The following is a 19028-nucleotide window of genomic DNA, read 5'->3' as shown; positions in this document are numbered from 1 at the left end:
CAGGAATGCTCAGAAAATTAATGCCCTGTTTAGAGGAAGAAAAAAACTAATCACAAACCCAAAACACTTCAGCATAAAGTTTGGTGGTTCAAGTCTGAATTTACAGGTTTTTGTGTAACACTTTTTCCTGTTTTCTTAAGGCACGGGGGTGGTTTTGTACTTCTGGGGGAGTGGAGGGCTGGGGAAGCAAAAGCAGGTTCTGCAAGCTGCCTTGGCATTCAGTGCATCTCAAAGCAGGAGTGGGTATCTTCCAACTTACTCAAGAAATAATAAATAAAGAGATAAACTCTGGTCCTGTCATTACATTCTGGTGCTATGAATTTGAGGAACGAAACCCAATTATGTGTAGATGTGTTTAAAATGAATAGAATACTGTCATTATGATATGGAATGTAACAGAAGGAAATTGCTTTATTTGCAGTCAGTTTCTATCCCTGTAGGGCAACAATCTTGGAACCTGAACCACTGGCTGTGTTGCTATTTTTACTGATTTTCCTGGAAAACTGGCTTGCTCTGAGTGGTAAAAATTATACTTTACAAGAGTTTCTTCTTTCTGCCACTACTACCTTGGGACAACACACCCCAGCTGGGCACTACCCCATCATCTCTTCAGAGCAGAACCATTGCAGGGACACAGCCAGGAGCACCTGGGAGCCAGGAAATTGCTTTGCTGGCTGCTGTGTTAAACTAATTTCTAAGTTTCAGCTTGAAACCCTCATGAATTTGCTGCCAGTGCCATTCTCCCAGCTGAGCCTTTCTTAGGAACAAGCAGCAGATCAGGGCTGTTTCCTGTTCTGGTTCTTGCAGAATGAGGTCCCAGGCCCTGTTTTTAATTAACATCCATTGCTAATCAGCTGTGACAGAATTACATGAGCCTGACTCTTTCCTGGTGTGTGATCTCATGTGTCCCTGCCAGCCTAAAGCTCAGCCTGGGCATGGCTCAGTCGGCAGTGCCTGCCATGCCCAGCTCTTAGTGCAGTGCCACAGCTCGTGGTTGGAAGATTGGAAAAGAGAAATCCGTGTAAAAGGCAGCAAGATGTGTCAACTAAATCAGATACTTGGAGGAGCAGCACTACCCCAAATCCTGAAGTGACAGAAAACTGATGGGAGTTTGAGTTTCTTTGGGGAATAAGAGATAAAAAATAAATAATAGGTAATGGGTGATATATCCCACACAAATGTGCACTAGAATACACGTATTTCCTGAAATTCCATTTTGTTCCACTGTGTTTCAGTGGAACAAAGACCCCATGACTTGCAAAGTCCAAGGCCTCTTAGACACTGGACTATTGCAATGTGTAGTTTAACTGAACTTCTCCCCATCATATATGGAACAACTGCATCAGGAATCTAAACTGGTGATCACCAGATCTGCTGCTATGGGGGTATAGTTAGTGAAAAGCTGTTCTCTGAAATGGTCAATTATCTCAAAATTAAAAAATTAAAGAGATCCTGAGCCTTTGATGTAATTTATTTTTCTGGGGACAACCTTTCTCCCTTCTAGCCTGGTTCAAAAGGAACATTCTCTTATGAATAAATATGACAAATAGAAAAACTAAAATATAGAAACAAACTATGTAAACGCAAGCCCTGAGGTATTTCAAGCACACAGTGTAATTTTTATACCTGACATGCAATAAAGGTGCCAGTAAGAAAACTTACTTCATGGCTCTGTAAAAATGTCCCATCTTTCTTTCCTGCCTTCCACCCCCAGGAAAGGGCGAGAGGTTGAGGTAAGAGCCCCGTGGAAGCTGTGATAGTCACAGAAGCAGAAACTGAGGATATTAAAGTGCTGCGTGTCTTTTTCTGACCACTTTCACTCTTTGTTTGGCTTCCACAGGCCAGTTAGATTCTCCAGAGGTCTGACAAAGGGGCTGCTTTTCTGGACCTAGGCTCCACTCCTGCACCAGTTTGTAGCCACAGTGAGGCTTTTGGGACAAAGGGGCTGCTGAATGTGGATTTTAGTGGCCCCTTGAACTCACAGTTGGGTTTTTTGGTGTATCTCAGCCTAGCTTGGGAAGCTTAAGTACACTTTGCACTGCAGTTGGTCCCAAATGACTGCCTGGTCTTGCCAGCTTCTCACCTCTTTCCCCCTCTTTCTTTAGCCTGGATCTCCTTGGACATGTTTTCTCCCCCAGAGCTTTCTGCATTTGCATGAAGGGTCCAGTCCTACAAAAAATAAATATGCAGTCTCTGCATGACAGTGAAGTCAGTGGGTCTACTCACATGAACTGAAGTTTGCTGGAGCAGGCCCTTAGGCAATAATTATTTTTTTAAATAAAGTCCAATTTTATTAGTTCTACTCTGTTTGGGCTTTGGAAAATAAAGTCACAAAATGGATCCTAGGTCTTACATTTTACAATGGCATTTGTTCCTCTGCTAATTCTTGGCAAACAGGGGCTCAGTGTGAGAGGGTTCCAAGCACTGTGTCCCTGTGGGAGGTGCACATCCTGCACAGGGACACTCTGGATGCACACACAACATGTGCCATTTGCACATACTTATCTAGACAAGGTACTGCACATCCAGGGACCTGCTCACATGCATATGTATTTGTAAGGGGAGAGATGCATGTGCTTACATAAAGTCTATACATGTGTAAACTCTTAATTGTACATATACATACATTAAAAATCAAATTAGTCTTAGATGCACCTTTGCTTTTTTCATTAAAAAGGACATTTTAAACCCCTTTTTTTTGTTCACTTCAGTTTTACTGTAACTAATACAATTCACCTGATCACCTAATGGGATATTTTCCTCTCAGTATGTTAAAACACTGATTAAAATGCATTACAAATATTAAATTGGGTAGAAGAGCACTTCTTGTAAGCTTAGTCTGGAACTCCTGGGGCATAGTTGTGCAGTGACAGTTTTAGATCATTTCTCTCATGTTACGGATCGTACAGCACAGAACCATGCTGAATATCATGCCAAAGATCTAGAAGAGAAGGGATGTGATTTAGGGATCCACTTACAAAACAATTATAAAAAAATTTGCATATCAGAACAATCTGAAGGTCCCTATGGCAGAGTAGTGACTGCTTCCATCTACAAACCCCAAAACATCAGACAATAAACATGGAAGAGGTTTCACTGATTTTATCTGCTCACACTGGTTTCACTGCTCTTTGTTCTAAATGTCTGGGCAAGCACAGCTGCCCCAAATATTAATGTTATTAACATCAATTTAAGTCACATCATAACTGTGACTATTGGTGGTATCCTAGTATTGCACCAGAAGTTTCTGCGTTTCAGAATGCTTCTACATGGAATATTACACACATTTGAGTAAGAGCAGAGGGTGATTCCAGAGTCGCTGGTAGCTGGTGCTGAGCTCTTAATAGTTCCTGTGCTCAAGAGCAAGACTACACATTAAATCTATAACCCCACTCATGTCAGGAAACTTGTTACCTAGAGGGAATGATAAAAGCAGAGAACAGTGGGTGTTGCCAGAGGCTCTGCTTTCTTGCCACAGGTTGATTCTCCAAAGCAGCTCCCTCCTGTGGCTGCACTGCTAAGGGTGGGAGATGGGCAGTTAAAGCACTGGGTTCATGTCTCCTCCCCACACATCTCCCTAGGGACGGGCACAGCTGAGCTCTCACAGCCCTGCAAGTGGCAGAAACAAGCACAGAAAATTGTGCAGGTGCATTTCTGCTGCTGAAGAGGTTGTGGTCACTTCAGGACCTTTGCTGTGTCTGAGGTGGGGATCCAAGGGGAGATGATCCCGGTTCTGGTGTGTCCTTGATGTTATTGAACTCTGTCCCACCCTCGTTGCCTGGCTGTATTTCTGAGTCCCTTCATGTTTCATACAAACCCCAGGATTGTTTAATCCACACACCATCCACACACCATGGTTTCTGTTACTCGCAGAAACCCTTCAGCTGCTTTTCACTGCCCACATAAATCTGTGAATGTCCTGCTCTTCCCAGCAGCTAAAGGAGTGTTTCTTTACTAATATTATGGTTCCTCATGCTGCTGGTGTCTGAGTCTGAAGGAAGTCACAGCACAGACGTGCTGGAAAAAGCTTTGTGCTAAAGCCTGGTGAGCCCCAGCCTGCCGGTCCTGCTGTGTCCTTGGGACAGGGTGACATCTATTGGTCACAGCTCTAGTGGGTACTCTCTATTCCTATGAAAACTAAGGAATGTATCCTAAAGAATTTAAAGCATCAGCCTGCAGTTGTTTTGGAATATATTAAATGCTGCTACAGCCTTTTGCTTTTCAGTTTGGCTCATGTGCACTCTGCTTTCCTACTATTGCAACAAAAGATTACCATTACTTTGGACCCTCTCTAAGGACACAAAACGAACTTGTAAAGCAGTCACCCAGCTCTGCTTGCACTGATGGGGGCAATTCCCAGGGAGAAGACACACTGGAAACGATAAGAATTGAGGAATCTCACCAGTTTCTGCAAAATACCTTCCACAAAGCTTGGAATAAAGGACAGGGTACTGGGCTCAAGGAGAGATTTGAGAACATGGATTTACTCACTGTGATGCTAGCAATTGCAATTCCAACAATTCCAACTAAGCGCAGATTAGTATCAATTACATTCTGAATTTCAACCAGGCAGTCCTATTAAAAACAAAATTAAAATATTTTTTTATTCCTGAAAATCTTTATTTCAATCAATTCTATCAGCTGTTCTTACTGAGCAACAGATAAACATGAAAATATTAGTGCAGTCACCATTCTAATTCCTGAATCTAAACCTTGGGTTTTGTTGGTAATTTTCCAGTATCTTCCATTTTCTAGTGAGGCATCTGTACCTCTTGCCTGGAAAGGCTGACACATGCAAGTAATTTTCTTACACTCGGTTTTCCCTAAATTTAAACTCCTTTATATAACAGGCCATGCTAAATCAGGAGGTTTGGTGCTTCATTTTGACATTGTACTTACAAGCAGATTCGAGAAAAGACAGAAATTACAGAAATATCTTTCTTAACACCAATGAGGTTTCTAGTCTGGAGGCTCCATGCTTGACTAAGGTGGGCACTTTGCAAAATTCGGCCTCCACGGGGAATTTGGGGTCCTGTTCCGTTACCTCCTTCTCCCTTTTCCTTTCAGATGATGTAATATTGTCTCAGCTGCCATGGAATGCCACAAACAGGCGTCACAACTGAGGGCAATATGACCTCCAGCTTCATTCTGCCTCCACTCTGCTCCATTCCATAAGGAATTTCATGCTGGAATTTGCAAGGTAAAAAGGAACTTCTTCCTTTCTTTTACTAACAGAATGTCTCCAATTTTACTAAAGAACTGACAGGAAAAGTGATTAGAACAAGCAGGACAGAGGACACTTGCCTTTGGCAGCTGGATGTTCTCTGGACAGGGTAATCCTGTTTGTTGTTCCACATTACCTTTACCACAGCACTGGAGCTGAATGAGAGAGAGATGAAGGATCAAAGAGGGGAAAACCACAGACTGTTTCATACTGAAAGTCAGTTATTACTTTCATACTGAAAGTGAGACAATAAACAACTAAAAAAAAAGAATCTGTACAGATCAAGTAATAACCTTATTCTCTATATTTAAACTGCTGTTTCTGGTAGAGTTCCAACTGCGTGGGACAGAATTCTCAAAAATTAGTTTCAATTGTCTGAGGCCACAGCAAACAGCCACATTTGTATTAACAACAATGTCCAGAAGGGATTTTTATTATGGTATTTCATAACAAAGCAAACAAGTGGATTTGGGAAAGGCAGATCCCTGGCTTGCAAGAAAACAGGAGTTGTTAAAGAGAGAATGCAGAAAGTTCAAATATCACATAGAGAATTATGGGCAATGCACAAAAGCTACAGCAGAGAATGCTGGAATTTTATTTCTGACACAACATCGTGCTGGCTTTGGAGGCAGTAATAAATCAGAGTTTCAGAGGGTTTGTTTTTCCTGTTTGCCTATCTCCCACAAAATGCTTGGAATTCCTCTTTGGGTCAGAAATAAGAGCTATGGGAGAAGGACAAAAGGGTCTGAGGTTGTGAAATGTTTGTTCTAAAGAACGTGGGAATTGCTGTAAGGAGCAACAAAGCTTGGGCTTGCTCTCCATGGGAGGCAGTGTAGATCCAGGATGGACACAAATAGGATTCAAGAAGTCACAGGTTGTAATTCTGATTCAGACATTCACTTTCTGGGTGGCCTGAACTGTGTCACACATGTGCTTTTGGTCTTTCACCTACATAGTTCAACCAGAGACAGGATCTGCCCCACTGTAGGTTCTAGGTCACAGGTGACATTTTCTCTGACAGATGCAGAGGGATGCAGATGTTTCTCCCTCTCTCTGCATTTGCGAGTATTTGCCCGTGGATTTCAATATCCAGAAGGGTCATAACAGTCATTTCTTCTGAACACAAAGACCAGAAGCATCAGAAATTTCAGAGCCTGGCTAATTGCACTTTCAAATGCAGAGATCCGAAAACCAGAATTCTGACAGAGCCCTCAGGAAACTCTCAGGGTTGTCAGAGCCTCTGACTTGATTTTAAGCACATTTAGTTCTATTTTTCCATACCTCAGAGGGAGGAATTCTGGATTCTGATGGGCAGTGTGACAGTGGAGCAGTGCAGTGAGGTGTTAAGGTGGAGGAGTACTCACAGCCACGTGGTAGCGATAGATGGTACTGTTGACCTTCCCCACTGGGTTTTTCAGGTAGTCCTCGTAAGCATCATCATAGATTTTCTGGGCTTCCTGTATTGCCTGCAGAAATCAGACTTTCTCAGTGAGCTGCAAATCAGTCTTACCCCCAATCCAAGACTTTCACTTTGTGTCCTCAACCTCCAGGGCAAAAAGTTGTGCCTGGTAAACAGGTATGATGACTCAAAAGCCAGGAGGGTTTGTGGCCTGGTGGCATTCAAAGGGTCAGAATGTTCATAGGCTCTATTCTGTGCTTTGGTTAAACACTCTAAGCTGGGGAAGTCCAGTGCCTGAATTTGTTTGCCTTTTTCCCAGGCAATACCCTCTTTTCATACAGTTCCCCTTGATGTTCCTTCAAGGCTGAACCACACCTCCACTTTTTCTTGGACAGAGAAGGCAAAAACTTCATCCTATTCCAAACTTGTGATAACACAAGCTCTCATTGGCTCCAGATAAGAATGTCAGAGAGTCTTCCTAGGAAAAGTCTCCTGGAAAGCTTTCCTATGGAAGAGCCGTGGGCACTGGAATCCCTAACTACCCCATTATTACATTAGAGGCTGTTTGCTACTTACCACTTTCTTTCCTATGAAGGCAAATACTCCAGCAGTGACCTCACCTGCAAATATCACCAACAGGCAAGCAAAGAACTGCAGAGGAAGGAGAGAGTCTCACATGAGTGTATCTTGTTCACAGGGGCTGGCAGCCAGCCCCTTGTCCTCCCCAGGCCTCAACACCCCACCCTGAACTAAAGCTACTGAGGAGGCCAAGGCAGATTTCTTGTCATATTCAAACAAAGGGGAAATAGCAAAGATGTGGCTCAGAGGGAGATGTGGCTCAGAGGGAGCTTCAGGAAAATCAGAGGGTAATTCCAGGGAATACATCACAAGGGACAAACAAGGGCACCTCCACATGTATTCCAGCTCTGCAGTAGCATGGTGGCTACTGAGTCCAGAGAAACTGGATTAGCCAATAAAAGGACATAAGACCTTTCAGGTGCATGTAAAGATCTTTCCATTAATGACACCAAGCATTGAATGCTTTGGATGGTTTTCCTGCACAGCCCAGGCCCTGGAAACCTTTTACTCACTGTTCCAATTAAGCACTGGGACTCCCGCGCTGCTCCACAGCACCCGAAAAATCCGACTGCCGACATGATGGCCCCTGCTCCCACCAGTACATAGAGTCCTGTGGAAAACCAGGGCCAGGCAACAATTTGAGAAGGCTTCTCTCCCCAAAGCCTGCTACCTATTTCATCAACCCCACCCACTTATAGCCAACAAGGTCGTTGGCTCTCACAAAACTGGTTACACAGAAAAGGTTCTCTGACCACAGGAAGAGAGCAATGCTTTACTCAGAATTCTTGGAGAATTAAATAAGACAATGTGAGATCAGCTCAGTTGGTTAGAGCATGGTGCTAAAACCACCAGCTTTGCAGGTTTGATTCCTGGATGGGCCATTCATTTAAGAGTCGGACCTGATGATCCTTGTTGGTCCATCCCTTCCAACTCAGAATATTCTGTGATGAGAATCTGTGACTTCCACCTTCCAAGTTTCCTGTCCCAGGGACAGCTCAGCACAAGAAGAACAAACCCATCCAGAACTCCCTTACACCTTTGTAATAAGCAATGTATGGCAAGAAAACCCAGGCATGGCTAGAGGGCTTATTTCTGGGAAACCTGGGGCTGGAAATGTGCTGTACTGCTCTGCAGGGGGGAACTTAAAGGAACATGGGAAATGGCAACATAGCCCCATACAGATCTAGGACCTCAGCTGTAACCTGACATCTAGAAATGCTCATATTCCACAGGTTTTTTGGTTTTGTTTTTATTTTTTTGTATGGGCTTTATCTAGGACAAAAGGAAATCAGAGCACAGTTTTTCTTTCCTCACTTGCAAATGTACATTTTTTGATCTGTGCTTAGGCAACACACGGGTTCCTGTGGGGGTCAGCTCCCACCAGACCACAACCACTGGGGCTGTGCCTTGGCTCCGGTACCATGTTGGTATAGTTCTAGCCCTTGCCCTGTGCAGGACGTGCAGAAATCTGCTGTGCCAAGCCACTGCTGGGGAAAAGAGCTTCATTTTTCTTCTCCTCGTGTCCTCCCTGGTGAGGGGACAGTGGAGCTGCAGGCAGAGTGCACTAGAGGGCACAGCGAGCCTTGCTCCCAGCCTGGACTACCCAAACTTCCAATGAGAACCTTTAGTGTGCTCAGTTACCAGTGTAAACACTATTATAAAATCCGACCCAGGGTTAGCAGAGCTGCTGGAATTTGCTGTTAGCAGGCCTTGTGTAACCTAGACTAGAAAATCTTACAGATGGCAGTTTGCAATTGCTAGGAAAATGTAAAAACAGTCAATGTTTGAGTGCAGAGCTTCCATCCAGCTACTCTGCCTCGCTGATGCAGCCTGCTCAGGGAAGGCAAACAAACTCCTGCCTGCTGCCCATTCACTGCCACATCACTCTCCAGTCTCTGTATCTATCCCATTTATTGTGATCTTTCTCCTCCCCTCCCTCCTTCTGCCCCAGTTCCTACTAAGAAATAGACTCTGCTAAATAGCAATAACACAATTACCGGTAATATGGCTTTGCCCTACTAATTGTAGTATCCGTGGTGCTGGGGGGATGCTGCCTGCTGACTGTGTTGGCAGTTCTTATTCCATGTTTTCTGGATTTTTAATAATCAGCCACCTGTGAGGACTAGCCACCACTAGGAGTGAGCATTCTTCAGGCTGGTACTTGTACACATATTCTCAGCACTGGTTTTTACTGATGTACAAAGATATTTATGGCTCAGGGGAGAAAGGTCAGCCAGCCCTCGTGGAAGATGAATTGGAAAAGACAGAAAACCCTCTCTCAGGTGCAGAACCTGGTGCTCAACGGCGAAACACCAACACTGCCATTTCCTGAGATCTCCATGGTAACAAACACAGGGCAATTACAAAGATGTTTCCTGGACGTTTTCTGTGTGTCACTCCCTGCTCCCGTCCCTGTAATCATTTATCAGGCCACTTCAGAAAGATAAATTTGAGTAAGGAGACAGGAGAGGACCATTTCTTTTTGGTATTTGCAGCTAGGAAAGACAAAGCTCGATGAGCGTCGGGGGTGAGACCACTTTCAGGGATTTGGGTTTGCATTTGTCAGAGAAACAGCTTGAGCATTTCACTCGCATGACTCAGAGCTAAACCACTACCTCAATCAGAACTTCCCTTTTAAGGCGTGTTACAGGAAGAAAGCACCACTCACTAAACAAAGCCGAACCCCACAGCTGAGCCAGCCAGGAGTTTAAATCCACCTTCTTCCATCTTCTGCTCAGGAGAGTTCGTCCCACTTTGTCTTTTCTCAGCCTGGGACTACCACTTGCTGATACCCAGCTATTTCTAGATGGAAAATAATGTTGACACTTAAAATTTCCACGAAAATAAAGATATTTTTACTTTTCTACTATATATACACACATGTAATCTTTCACACAGGAATGAAACTTGTGATTTTGGGGTTGTCCTGAGGCCAGGACTTGGCCTCGATGATCCTTGTGGATCCCTTCCAACTCAGAATATTCCATAAGACACATGAAGAGTACCTTGAAAAAAAATTCAAAGGGGCCAAGTTATTTCTCAGCTTGCACTGAGAGGTTTCCCAGCACCCACATCCAGGGATGCTCAGCAGATGATGACTTCCAGGAAGGATATCTGTCAGAGACTGAAATGTTACAATTTATGGCTTAAACATCTTCATGGAGGACTTTTGCCTATTATAGCAAAACTGTATTACAAAAGCTGCAGAAAAGACTACCACACCCTGACTAAGGCCTTACCCTGCTCACTCCTCGAGATAAGATAAAGGGACTCAGGTCTGGGGATACATTCACAGAGGGATCAAGCCCAGCCCTTCCGGGCTGGAGACCGCAGCCCCAGAGCTATCAGCTGCCAGGCTCGCACAGACCCTCGCACCAAAGGCTGGCGGGAGGAGGGACTTTGGGTGTGTGGTGAAAAAGCCTCTGGTCCAAGGCAGTGAATGCCCATCCTCTGCAGTGCTGGGGAACTCAGCTGAGGAGCCCTTCACTCCGGGAGAAGCCGCATCCCCGTGAAGGACAGAGGAGATGTCATGGCCTGTCAAAGGCCCGCCCAAAGGTGTCCCCAGACCCTGCACCAGAGCACTGCACAGGATGCAACAGATCCACAGTGTTGCGAGGGGCAATGTCAAACGCAGCCCCACTGAGGAGGCACGGGGGTGTTACCACCTGGCCCAAAACGTTTATTAATTCCCTGGATTCTATACTTTTTGGCGGCAGCAGCGGGGGACCCTCACCCTCAAGAAGAGCAGATGGAGGGGAGCAACGAGACGTCGTTGGGACCCCTGGAAGGGTGATATGCTTCTACCTAACCCCTGACACCCCCCTCCCCCCGCTTTTTTTTTTTCTTCCTTTTTGCTTTCTTTCTCTTTGCCTCTTTTACTATGAAATAAAATTTATCAATTTTTTGGCACCAAACATCTAACCTTGTTTGGTTTTAATAATGTTTTTTGGGTATATTTCGAACCTTTCTGGGTTCGATCTGTTTTATTCACAGACTTAGTTTACTTTGGTCTTCTGTGTTTAAATCGGTTCGTAACGATATCAAAGCAGTAGATGCAGAAATATCCTGGATGGTGTAAGACAGGGATCTGGTATTTCTTTTCCTAGTGGGCTGTACACAGCAATGTAGGCACGATCACCTCAAATTCTTAATAAGAATAGACCTAAATTTTAAATGAGACTCTCTAGAGAGAAGAAAAGCAAAGGGTGGCAATGTCTGGCACACAGCCCTTGGATCTCAGCCTTACCTAAAGCCATCAAGCACTGAGAGCTGTCAGGGTCACCAGCGCAAATCCAGACATTGGGTGGTGTTAATATCACACCCTGCCTTGCAATAGTATCCAGTGTCAGAAGTACCTCAGCTTCACTAAAACCCATTCCTTGCCAAAAAGCAGGATGGAAAGCCTTAATCAGCTTCTATTCATCAGCACTTCCATTGTAAAATACAAAGCCTTGGCATGGCCTCCAACTTGGCATCTACAGCACAGCAGGGAAACAAAAAAAACAGTTTATAGCCACAAAATGGAACAGGTTTGAGAGCTACAAACTGACACAAAAGATTCACCACAAAGCTCAACATGGCAAAAAGAAGTGTGTGAGTCAGATCAGGGTAGAGAGCTTGTTTTGGTGAGTGGAAAATGATGAGAGGACTGTCCAGCTGCAGCTTTTTGTGCAGCAGAAGGGAAAAAGTACAAGGTAGAAAGGAAGCAAAGGTTGGTGGCCTTTGTGAAATTTTTCCTGTCACCTCTTGTTGCCTCTGTTCATTTCTGCAATTCTGGCACTTCGATCTGTGTGTGCTAATGAAGAGGAGAGAAGGTTTGACACCTAAATTGAGAACAGGGAATGCAGAGAGCAGGAATACTGCTGTGACATTAAGGAGGGCAAAACTGGCCCCAGTGACAGAGCTCTGCCATCTGTGATTGCCCACACTTGGAATATTTATTCCACTCGCATTCAGGACCCACAAACAGATCACTCTCAGCCCCTGAATGCAAAGGGATGAAGAGGCACATTCCAAAGATTAAAATCCATGTGTAAATCCGACAGAAAATTGGTTGATTTAGGCAGACACAGCCAGTGCTCTGATTACTGAGGGGGTTCTGGAGGAAATAGGGGCTTCTTTGTAACCACAAGAGGATGAAAAACAACGTGTCACAGGACTGGGGATTTTTGGACAGAGCCTATTCTCTTCATCTTTTTTTGCGAGGAAATATTGAGGTTTTGGGGTGGTGGTTTGTTTGTTTTGCTGTGCTGACCCACCCCCATACACAGCTTTTTATAGGTGTGAAGAGAAATGAAGACTTCTCCTTTTAGCAGTGAGTCAAGTGAGAGAACACCTGGTAACAAATTGATTTCCCTTCTGGCTGTAACGTAGTGAGTGTAAGAGGGGGAAGCCCCTTCTTCTGCCATTGTTTTATTTTGCAAAGACAAATTTGGAAAGCCATAAAGCAGCAGGTTTTCTGTATATTTGATTTTTTGATTCATCCCATGGGGAAAATCATTATTTCCTGAAAGGAAATTGTCAACTGGGGGGTATTCCCTGTGAAAATTCCTGCAGGAGGGATTCCCATTTTCTAGCAGACTCTGCTTTGCAATTACAAGGGGAATTACAATGTCATCTGGCAATCTCCTGTGGCTCCCAGTAGTGAAGAATGGCAAATCCACAACTCAGCAGATCTCTGGATCAGCCTCAGTGCTGGTGGCACAGAGCTCTTCCCTAAGATACTGTTTCCTCTGGATATCTAGACACATCTCCTTGGGCTGTACTGAGAGACAGCAGATCTGTAAGTGTGAAAAAGCACCTTAAAAAGGACCAAGGTATTCTGTGTGTTATTTCCAAGTGAACAAAACCTCTGTGATTAGCAATGATACAGAATTCCATTACTTTAGACCAGATAGAAGAGAAGGATGGAATTTTACTGGCTGCAATGTATCTTTATGTATATCAAGAGTGAGGGAAGAATCAGCCTGCTGGAAGAGGTCTGATTTCGGACTCTGGAAGAGAATCCACTCCCAGAGCTGCTTTTTGTTTGTTTGTTTGTTTTTCCCCAAGCCTTACAGAAGGTTTGAGGCACAAATCCCTGCCTGGAGCCTACTGCACAGAGCAGGAGCAGACAAACACACCCTGTCTCTGTCTGGCTTTATTTCACATGGGTTTCTTGTTTACCTGGCTGCTACGGGCACTTTCCATTTGAAATAATTCTCCTTTTTTTTTTTGCTCTCTTTTGGGCTGAGTAAATACCACTGAACAAACCCCCAACTGTTCCTACTCCACAGAGAGAACAAGCAGCTCTGTTCTTGGGGTGAGGGACCCAGCGGCAGCGACGGCAGAGCCCGGGACCCAGACAGGGCTTGAAGGGATTTTCCTGGGGTTATGTGTTCCTTGCAGCCCAGGAGGCAGATGTCCTCCTCCACAGAAGGACTGAGGCTCTCCAACCCTTAGGAGAGCACCAAGGAACCTCTAGCACAGACACACTCTTGGAAAATATGAGAAACACACGTAGGAGTTGGAAAAAAGCAGCCAGACGGGGACGGTTGTGTGTGTGGCACCAAACACAGCCCCTGAAACAGGCTTGTTACTAGAAATTTCCATTGTATAGTTATTTATAAAATACATTTATAGAACTGGAGAAGAGCTGCAGAGGCCTCTAAAGTAAGATGAATTTCTGGAGAAGTGGAACATAGCCTTAATTTGAACATAATGGATGTATCTGATTAAGTGTCTTCTGCGAATTCAGCGGGGATTTTGTGGTTAATCTTCCCGGAACCACAAAAGCATTATAGGCATCAGCCAGTTTGGAGGCTTCTGCTGATGCACAAATCCTGAGTTTCAATTTAAAAGCAGCCTCACTGTAATGTAACATCCCAGTCCAGTTCCTCCTTTTCCCACAGAACACCAGCCCTTGTTACGTATCTTGCTCACTTGCATCCCAGAACCCTAAACAATTATGGCCCAAATTCACTCAAGCCGAAGTGTGTTCCCAAAGCTGTTCCCAAAGGCTCTGTCAGTGTCTGTCACCCCCACAGACTGCTCTGAACTCAGGTGTCAGCAACACACCTGTGCCAGCTGGAGCTGTTCTACCCTGGCTGAATTTTGCAGAACCCCGTGGCAATGGATTCTACAATTTAATGATGTGAATAGTGTGGAAAAACTTCCTCATATGGGAGCTGTTCAGAGTGCACACTATGGTCATAACCATGTCAAATGCCTTGGTACTTTTTCTAGTTCTGTTGCACCCTTTTGGACTAGAACTACAGAGCATTCAGGACACTGAGTGCACTGGAAATGTACACAGTGACATTAAGATTTTTCAACTGGATTCACATTTCCTTTCTTCATAATTCCTGACATCCATATGCCTGTTTGACTGCAGTAAGCAAAGCACTTTGTTGTCAAGAGCAACTGATAGTAAGCCTAAGATCATGTTCATGTGTGGTTGTAGCTAATTTAAAGTCTGTCAGTGTTTATACTGCTTACATTATCTGTTACCACTTGCATCACTTTGTTGATACTGTATTTCTTCTGCCTTTGTAATACTCAGTCATTTGGTATTCTGAAATCATCTCGTGATTCTCTGCAATCCTCTCAAGATTAGGACACTCTGGATAATCCTGTGAGTGCATGAACCAGCTCAATCCAAACCCTCCTGAAGATGTTTTTGAACTGACACACCCCAAAAACAAGCCTGAGGGCTTTTTGGTTGCTGGTTTGGTTTTTTCCAGCAGACAAAACACTTTCCTCTTAATGGCTTCAGAGTGGGCAGTCCAAGTGTATTTACAGCTCTGCCAGAGTGAAACACAGCACAGGACATTTCCCTTATGGGAGTTATAATGGGTTATACTGGTTTGGTTGTTATGTAGAACCATCTTCATGCATGTAGAGCTCCTTTTACAGAGACTGTGTATGATAAAGGAGCCTGGGCAACCCCAGAGTGTGGTGCGCTGCTCCAGCAAGAGGAATCATGGAATCATGGAATGGTTTGGTTGGAAGGGTCCTTAAAGATGATGTAGTTCCAGCCCCCTGTCACGGGACACCTTCCACTATCCCAGATTGCTCCAAGCCCCATCCAGCCTGGCCTTGGACACTTCCAGGGATGGGGCAGTCACATCCTGGAGGCATCCAGGAATGGGAACCACCTTGATGCCTCTACTTCCCTCAGGACCAGTGGCAGGTTTATCCCCAGTCACCTCCTGCAGGTGGCTCTTTCCAGAGAGCTCCAAGTGTTGGTGTGGTGAGCTCTGGGCTGGCCATGGGCAGCCTGACCAGAACCAGGGACACCTGGAGCCTGGTGCTCCCTGAGGGGAGCTGAGGGCACTCGGTGCTGTCAGGGCTCAGCAGTCACAGCAGTGCTAGCAGAGGGCAGGAACCAGGGTGGCTTCCAGCTGCCTTGAGGGAGGAGAAGGAAATGGGGTAACTGTGGGTTCAGCTGCTGCTGTGGGGGGGGACTGGCTGGCTTTTACACAACTACAGCAGGGAGAGGAGGGTGGGAGAAGTCACCCAGGAGGACAATTTAATGGGCAAAAAGCATAAAGTGCATTATCATGCTTAAGTGATTAAAAGAAAAAAAAAAGCCTCCTGAACCTTAGCATCTTGCAAATATACAACAATCACCCTGAGGCAGGGTTTTACCCCCAGTCCCCTCCTGCAGGTGGCTCTTTCCAGAGAGCTCCAAGTGTTGGTGTGGTGAGCTCTGGGCTGGCCATGGGCAGCCTGACCAGAACCAGGGACACCTGGAGCCTGGTGCTCCCTGAGGGGAGCTGAGGGCACTCGGTGCTGTCAGGGCTCAGCAGTCACAGCAGTGCTAGCAGAGGGCAGGAACCAGGGTGGCTTCCAGCTGCCTTGAGGGAGGAGAAGGAAATGGGGTAACTGTGGGTTCAGCTGCTGCTGTGGGGGGGGACTGGCTGGCTTTTACACAACTACAGCAGGGAGAGGAGGGTGGGAGAAGTCACCCAGGAGGACAATTTAATGGGCAAAAAGCATAAAGTGCATTATCATGCTTAAGTGATTAAAGAAAAAAAAAAAGCCTCCTGAACCTTAGCATCTTGCAAATATATAACAATCACCCTGAGGCAGATGGACAGATTGTTCCATTAGGCTAAATTAGCTTGTTTGGTCAGAATTGCCTTTTTTCTGTCAGGGGGAATACTGACTCTTAGGAACTGCTGCAAGGTTTTATGATCCAGAACAGAGACTGTGGACTTTAGAACAACTTTCATTTTAAGAAAGGTTTTTTCAGGGGGTGGTAGTGGTGGTGTCATATTTTTAAAGCAAATTTCCAGTGCAGCAGCTTCCGTTTTCCACTCAGGTCCACTATCAGCCTTTTCTAAACCACTCTTCCTGAGTGGCAGAAAAACAGAGCTGCATACAAGATGATAGGAAGAAAGACAAATTCATTACTTAAGTCTTAAGTACTGACTAAAAGCCTCTCCAATATATGATGACAGGATCATTTAATGCTCTTCTTGTGGCATCACATCTCTACACAGGGGCTGTTTTGCCAACAGCTTTCATTTTAAAGGCTGGTAGAGTTTGAGAGGTTATGGATTTAGGAGAGAAGATCCTGTTGACTAAGAGTATAGTGCTTGACTCCAAAATAGATGAATAGAACTAGAACAAAGGGAGGCACAGGAGCAGAGAACTGCAGTTCACATGGATGTAACTCCAGCCAACTCCTGTTTGTATGGGCATCCACTACTATGGAGAAAAACTACTAATATCCTTCAGCTCCAGACATGACTTCATATCCTAAGGCACGCTCCATCTAACTGTACCTTTGAAAGCCAGCAGCATCACTCCTGCTCTCACAGACCCCAAGAAAAAGCCACAATCACCCTAAAACTTTTGTCCACAGCTGTTTTGGCCCTGTTGGATGCCTGGACCACAGATTGGATCATGAGACTGAAACAAAGAGAACAGAACAGAGCAGGAGGGTTTGTGAGCTCTGGCTGTGCAGGAGGAGCAACACTTCAGGGCTGAGAAAGAGCCACCCAGATTGATTCATTTGCATTCACCAGGTTTTGTTACCATTCCTGAGGGGGCTTGTTGAGTACATACCCTTCACTTTTATTGTTGCTGGCAGGGATGGGACCCTCTGCACTTCATTTCTTAGGAATACAGAGAGTTTGTCCTGCTTGTTGCCCTTTGTCCACCAAAAGCAGAGATGGAAGAATGGGGGTCTGGAACTGATCCTTAAAAAGTCCCCATGTCAGTTTTTACTTCACAAATGCTCCACTTGCACTCAGCAGCACTTGGTCTGTACTACTGTGCTTTAGGTATTCTTAAAATTTAGAACAGCACTACTACAAGGAATTAATTAAGGACCAATTAATTGTGAGACAGCAATGCTGACACCTTGGGTTCCCACAAGCATCTTATTTCCTTCTGACTGTTGCAGACTTTCCTGCACAGTAAAAAATTTGGCAGTCTTGGTAAAGGAGTCTCTATAAGGATGAGCAGTCCAAGGGAATTCCCTGAATTCTACAGATTTTTTCTCCATTTGATCAGTGCAGTGTCACAGACAGCTCAGATGAAAAGTATCTGCCAGCTATGGACCTTTGCTGAAATTATATTATTTTCTTTCCTTTTTTCTCTCTCAAGTGCAGCTAAGAGAGGGATCTATGAACTCTACTTGAGCTGAACTGCAGCCGAACAGGGAAGCTACAGTTTTGCTTCACCACTTGAAGCACAGGCACAAAAACTGTACTGTGAGATGGAGGAACAAAAATGTTGTCCCGCTGTAGTGGGAACTCCAAAAGCTGGGGAGCTGCAGGGAGAGGATGTCCAATTTTAGGAGCCTGCTGCAGTGTAAGATATGTCTGGTAAAATGGTCAGAGGCTGCATGGGTCAAAAAGTTCCAATTCCAACCTTTGCTGTTGTAGGTTTTTCACTGCAAACTGCAGTGGGGAATATGGATCACCAAACACAAAACCACAAGCAACAGAAAGCTAAGAACACATATGTGCTTGCCCACAGCACTGCTGCCTGTAAGCTGTTCTCCAACCAACAAAAACATCTCAGTGGCTGGAAAAGATGAACAGGCCTGGTTGCCAAGTCATGGCCCGAATCATTCCAGGGGCAGAAAAGACAGCTGGACTGCTGGTAAAGAACAGGGCTATTTAAGGAGACTCACTCTGGCCTAATGGAAAATGCAAGGATAGAATTATCAATTATTTTACACTAACCCAACATTTCAGATCCAGGAAAAAAACCATCACAAGGAAGCAGAAGAGAGAAGCTGGTTAGATTCGGCTGGCAGCTTAATCCAGGTACAGAAAGAGCAGAATGTGCTGCGCTTTAGAAGAAAGAAAATTAACTGCTTTTCAGAAGATGGCGTTTCAGCCTGCAAAGCAAACTCCAAATGCACCTGCACTGTTGTTCCAAGCACTGACACAAAGTTGATGTGATCACAGGGCCTTGGGTTATCACAAAGAGCCACAAAAGCCATCAGTGGAACAGAGATAAAGAAATTATTTTTGGCTGTATAGCTATATGCTTATATTTTAAGTCATACTGCTGATCTGCTTTCTCTTTCAGCCCTCAGGGCAGCTGCTCCTGGTGTGCTGCATAGTGTTCCATATTAAGAATTCCTATGCAAAACCCTGGCTGTCACCCAGAAAGCATGTTAGAGAGCAAACACAGAGCCAAATAAACAACAGTCCCAGAGACTCTGAGAAAGGCCCAATACACAACTGCCAAGGGGGACTCAGAGCTGAAATCTCCTCGTGAGGGAAAGCTCTTCAGCATGACCTTTAAATGCAGCTTTGTCTGCTGCAAACCCCACTGTAACTGAACTTCTCACTGTCCTTTTACCACGGCTTTGGTCCCAGA

The 19028-nt window shown here is 44.9% G+C and overlaps 1 protein-coding gene across 1 annotated transcript in view; it reads right to left on the bottom strand.

Moving 5' to 3' along the window:
• Nucleotides 1-314: 314 nt before the first annotated feature.
• Nucleotides 315-19028, bottom strand: part of TSPAN2 (tetraspanin 2) — a gene marked incomplete at its 5' end in the record, with an annotated part of 20895 nt that continues 2181 nt past the window's right edge. The window contains 6 exons of the mRNA XM_008644681.2: nt 315-2941; nt 4492-4575; nt 5305-5379; nt 6589-6690; nt 7200-7274; nt 7715-7812. Of these exons, the coding sequence (XP_008642903.2) occupies nt 2876-2941; nt 4492-4575; nt 5305-5379; nt 6589-6690; nt 7200-7274; nt 7715-7812 (500 nt within the window). The remainder of the gene's footprint in view (nt 2942-4491; nt 4576-5304; nt 5380-6588; nt 6691-7199; nt 7275-7714; nt 7813-19028) is intronic.

Source organism: Corvus brachyrhynchos, unplaced genomic scaffold, assembly GCF_000691975.1.
Source record: "Corvus brachyrhynchos isolate BGI_N302 unplaced genomic scaffold, ASM69197v1 scaffold72, whole genome shotgun sequence".
Lineage (NCBI taxonomy): Eukaryota > Metazoa > Chordata > Aves > Passeriformes > Corvidae > Corvus > Corvus brachyrhynchos.
Note: the sequence above shows the minus strand (reverse complement) of the source record. Positions and strands in the feature narration are given on the sequence as shown.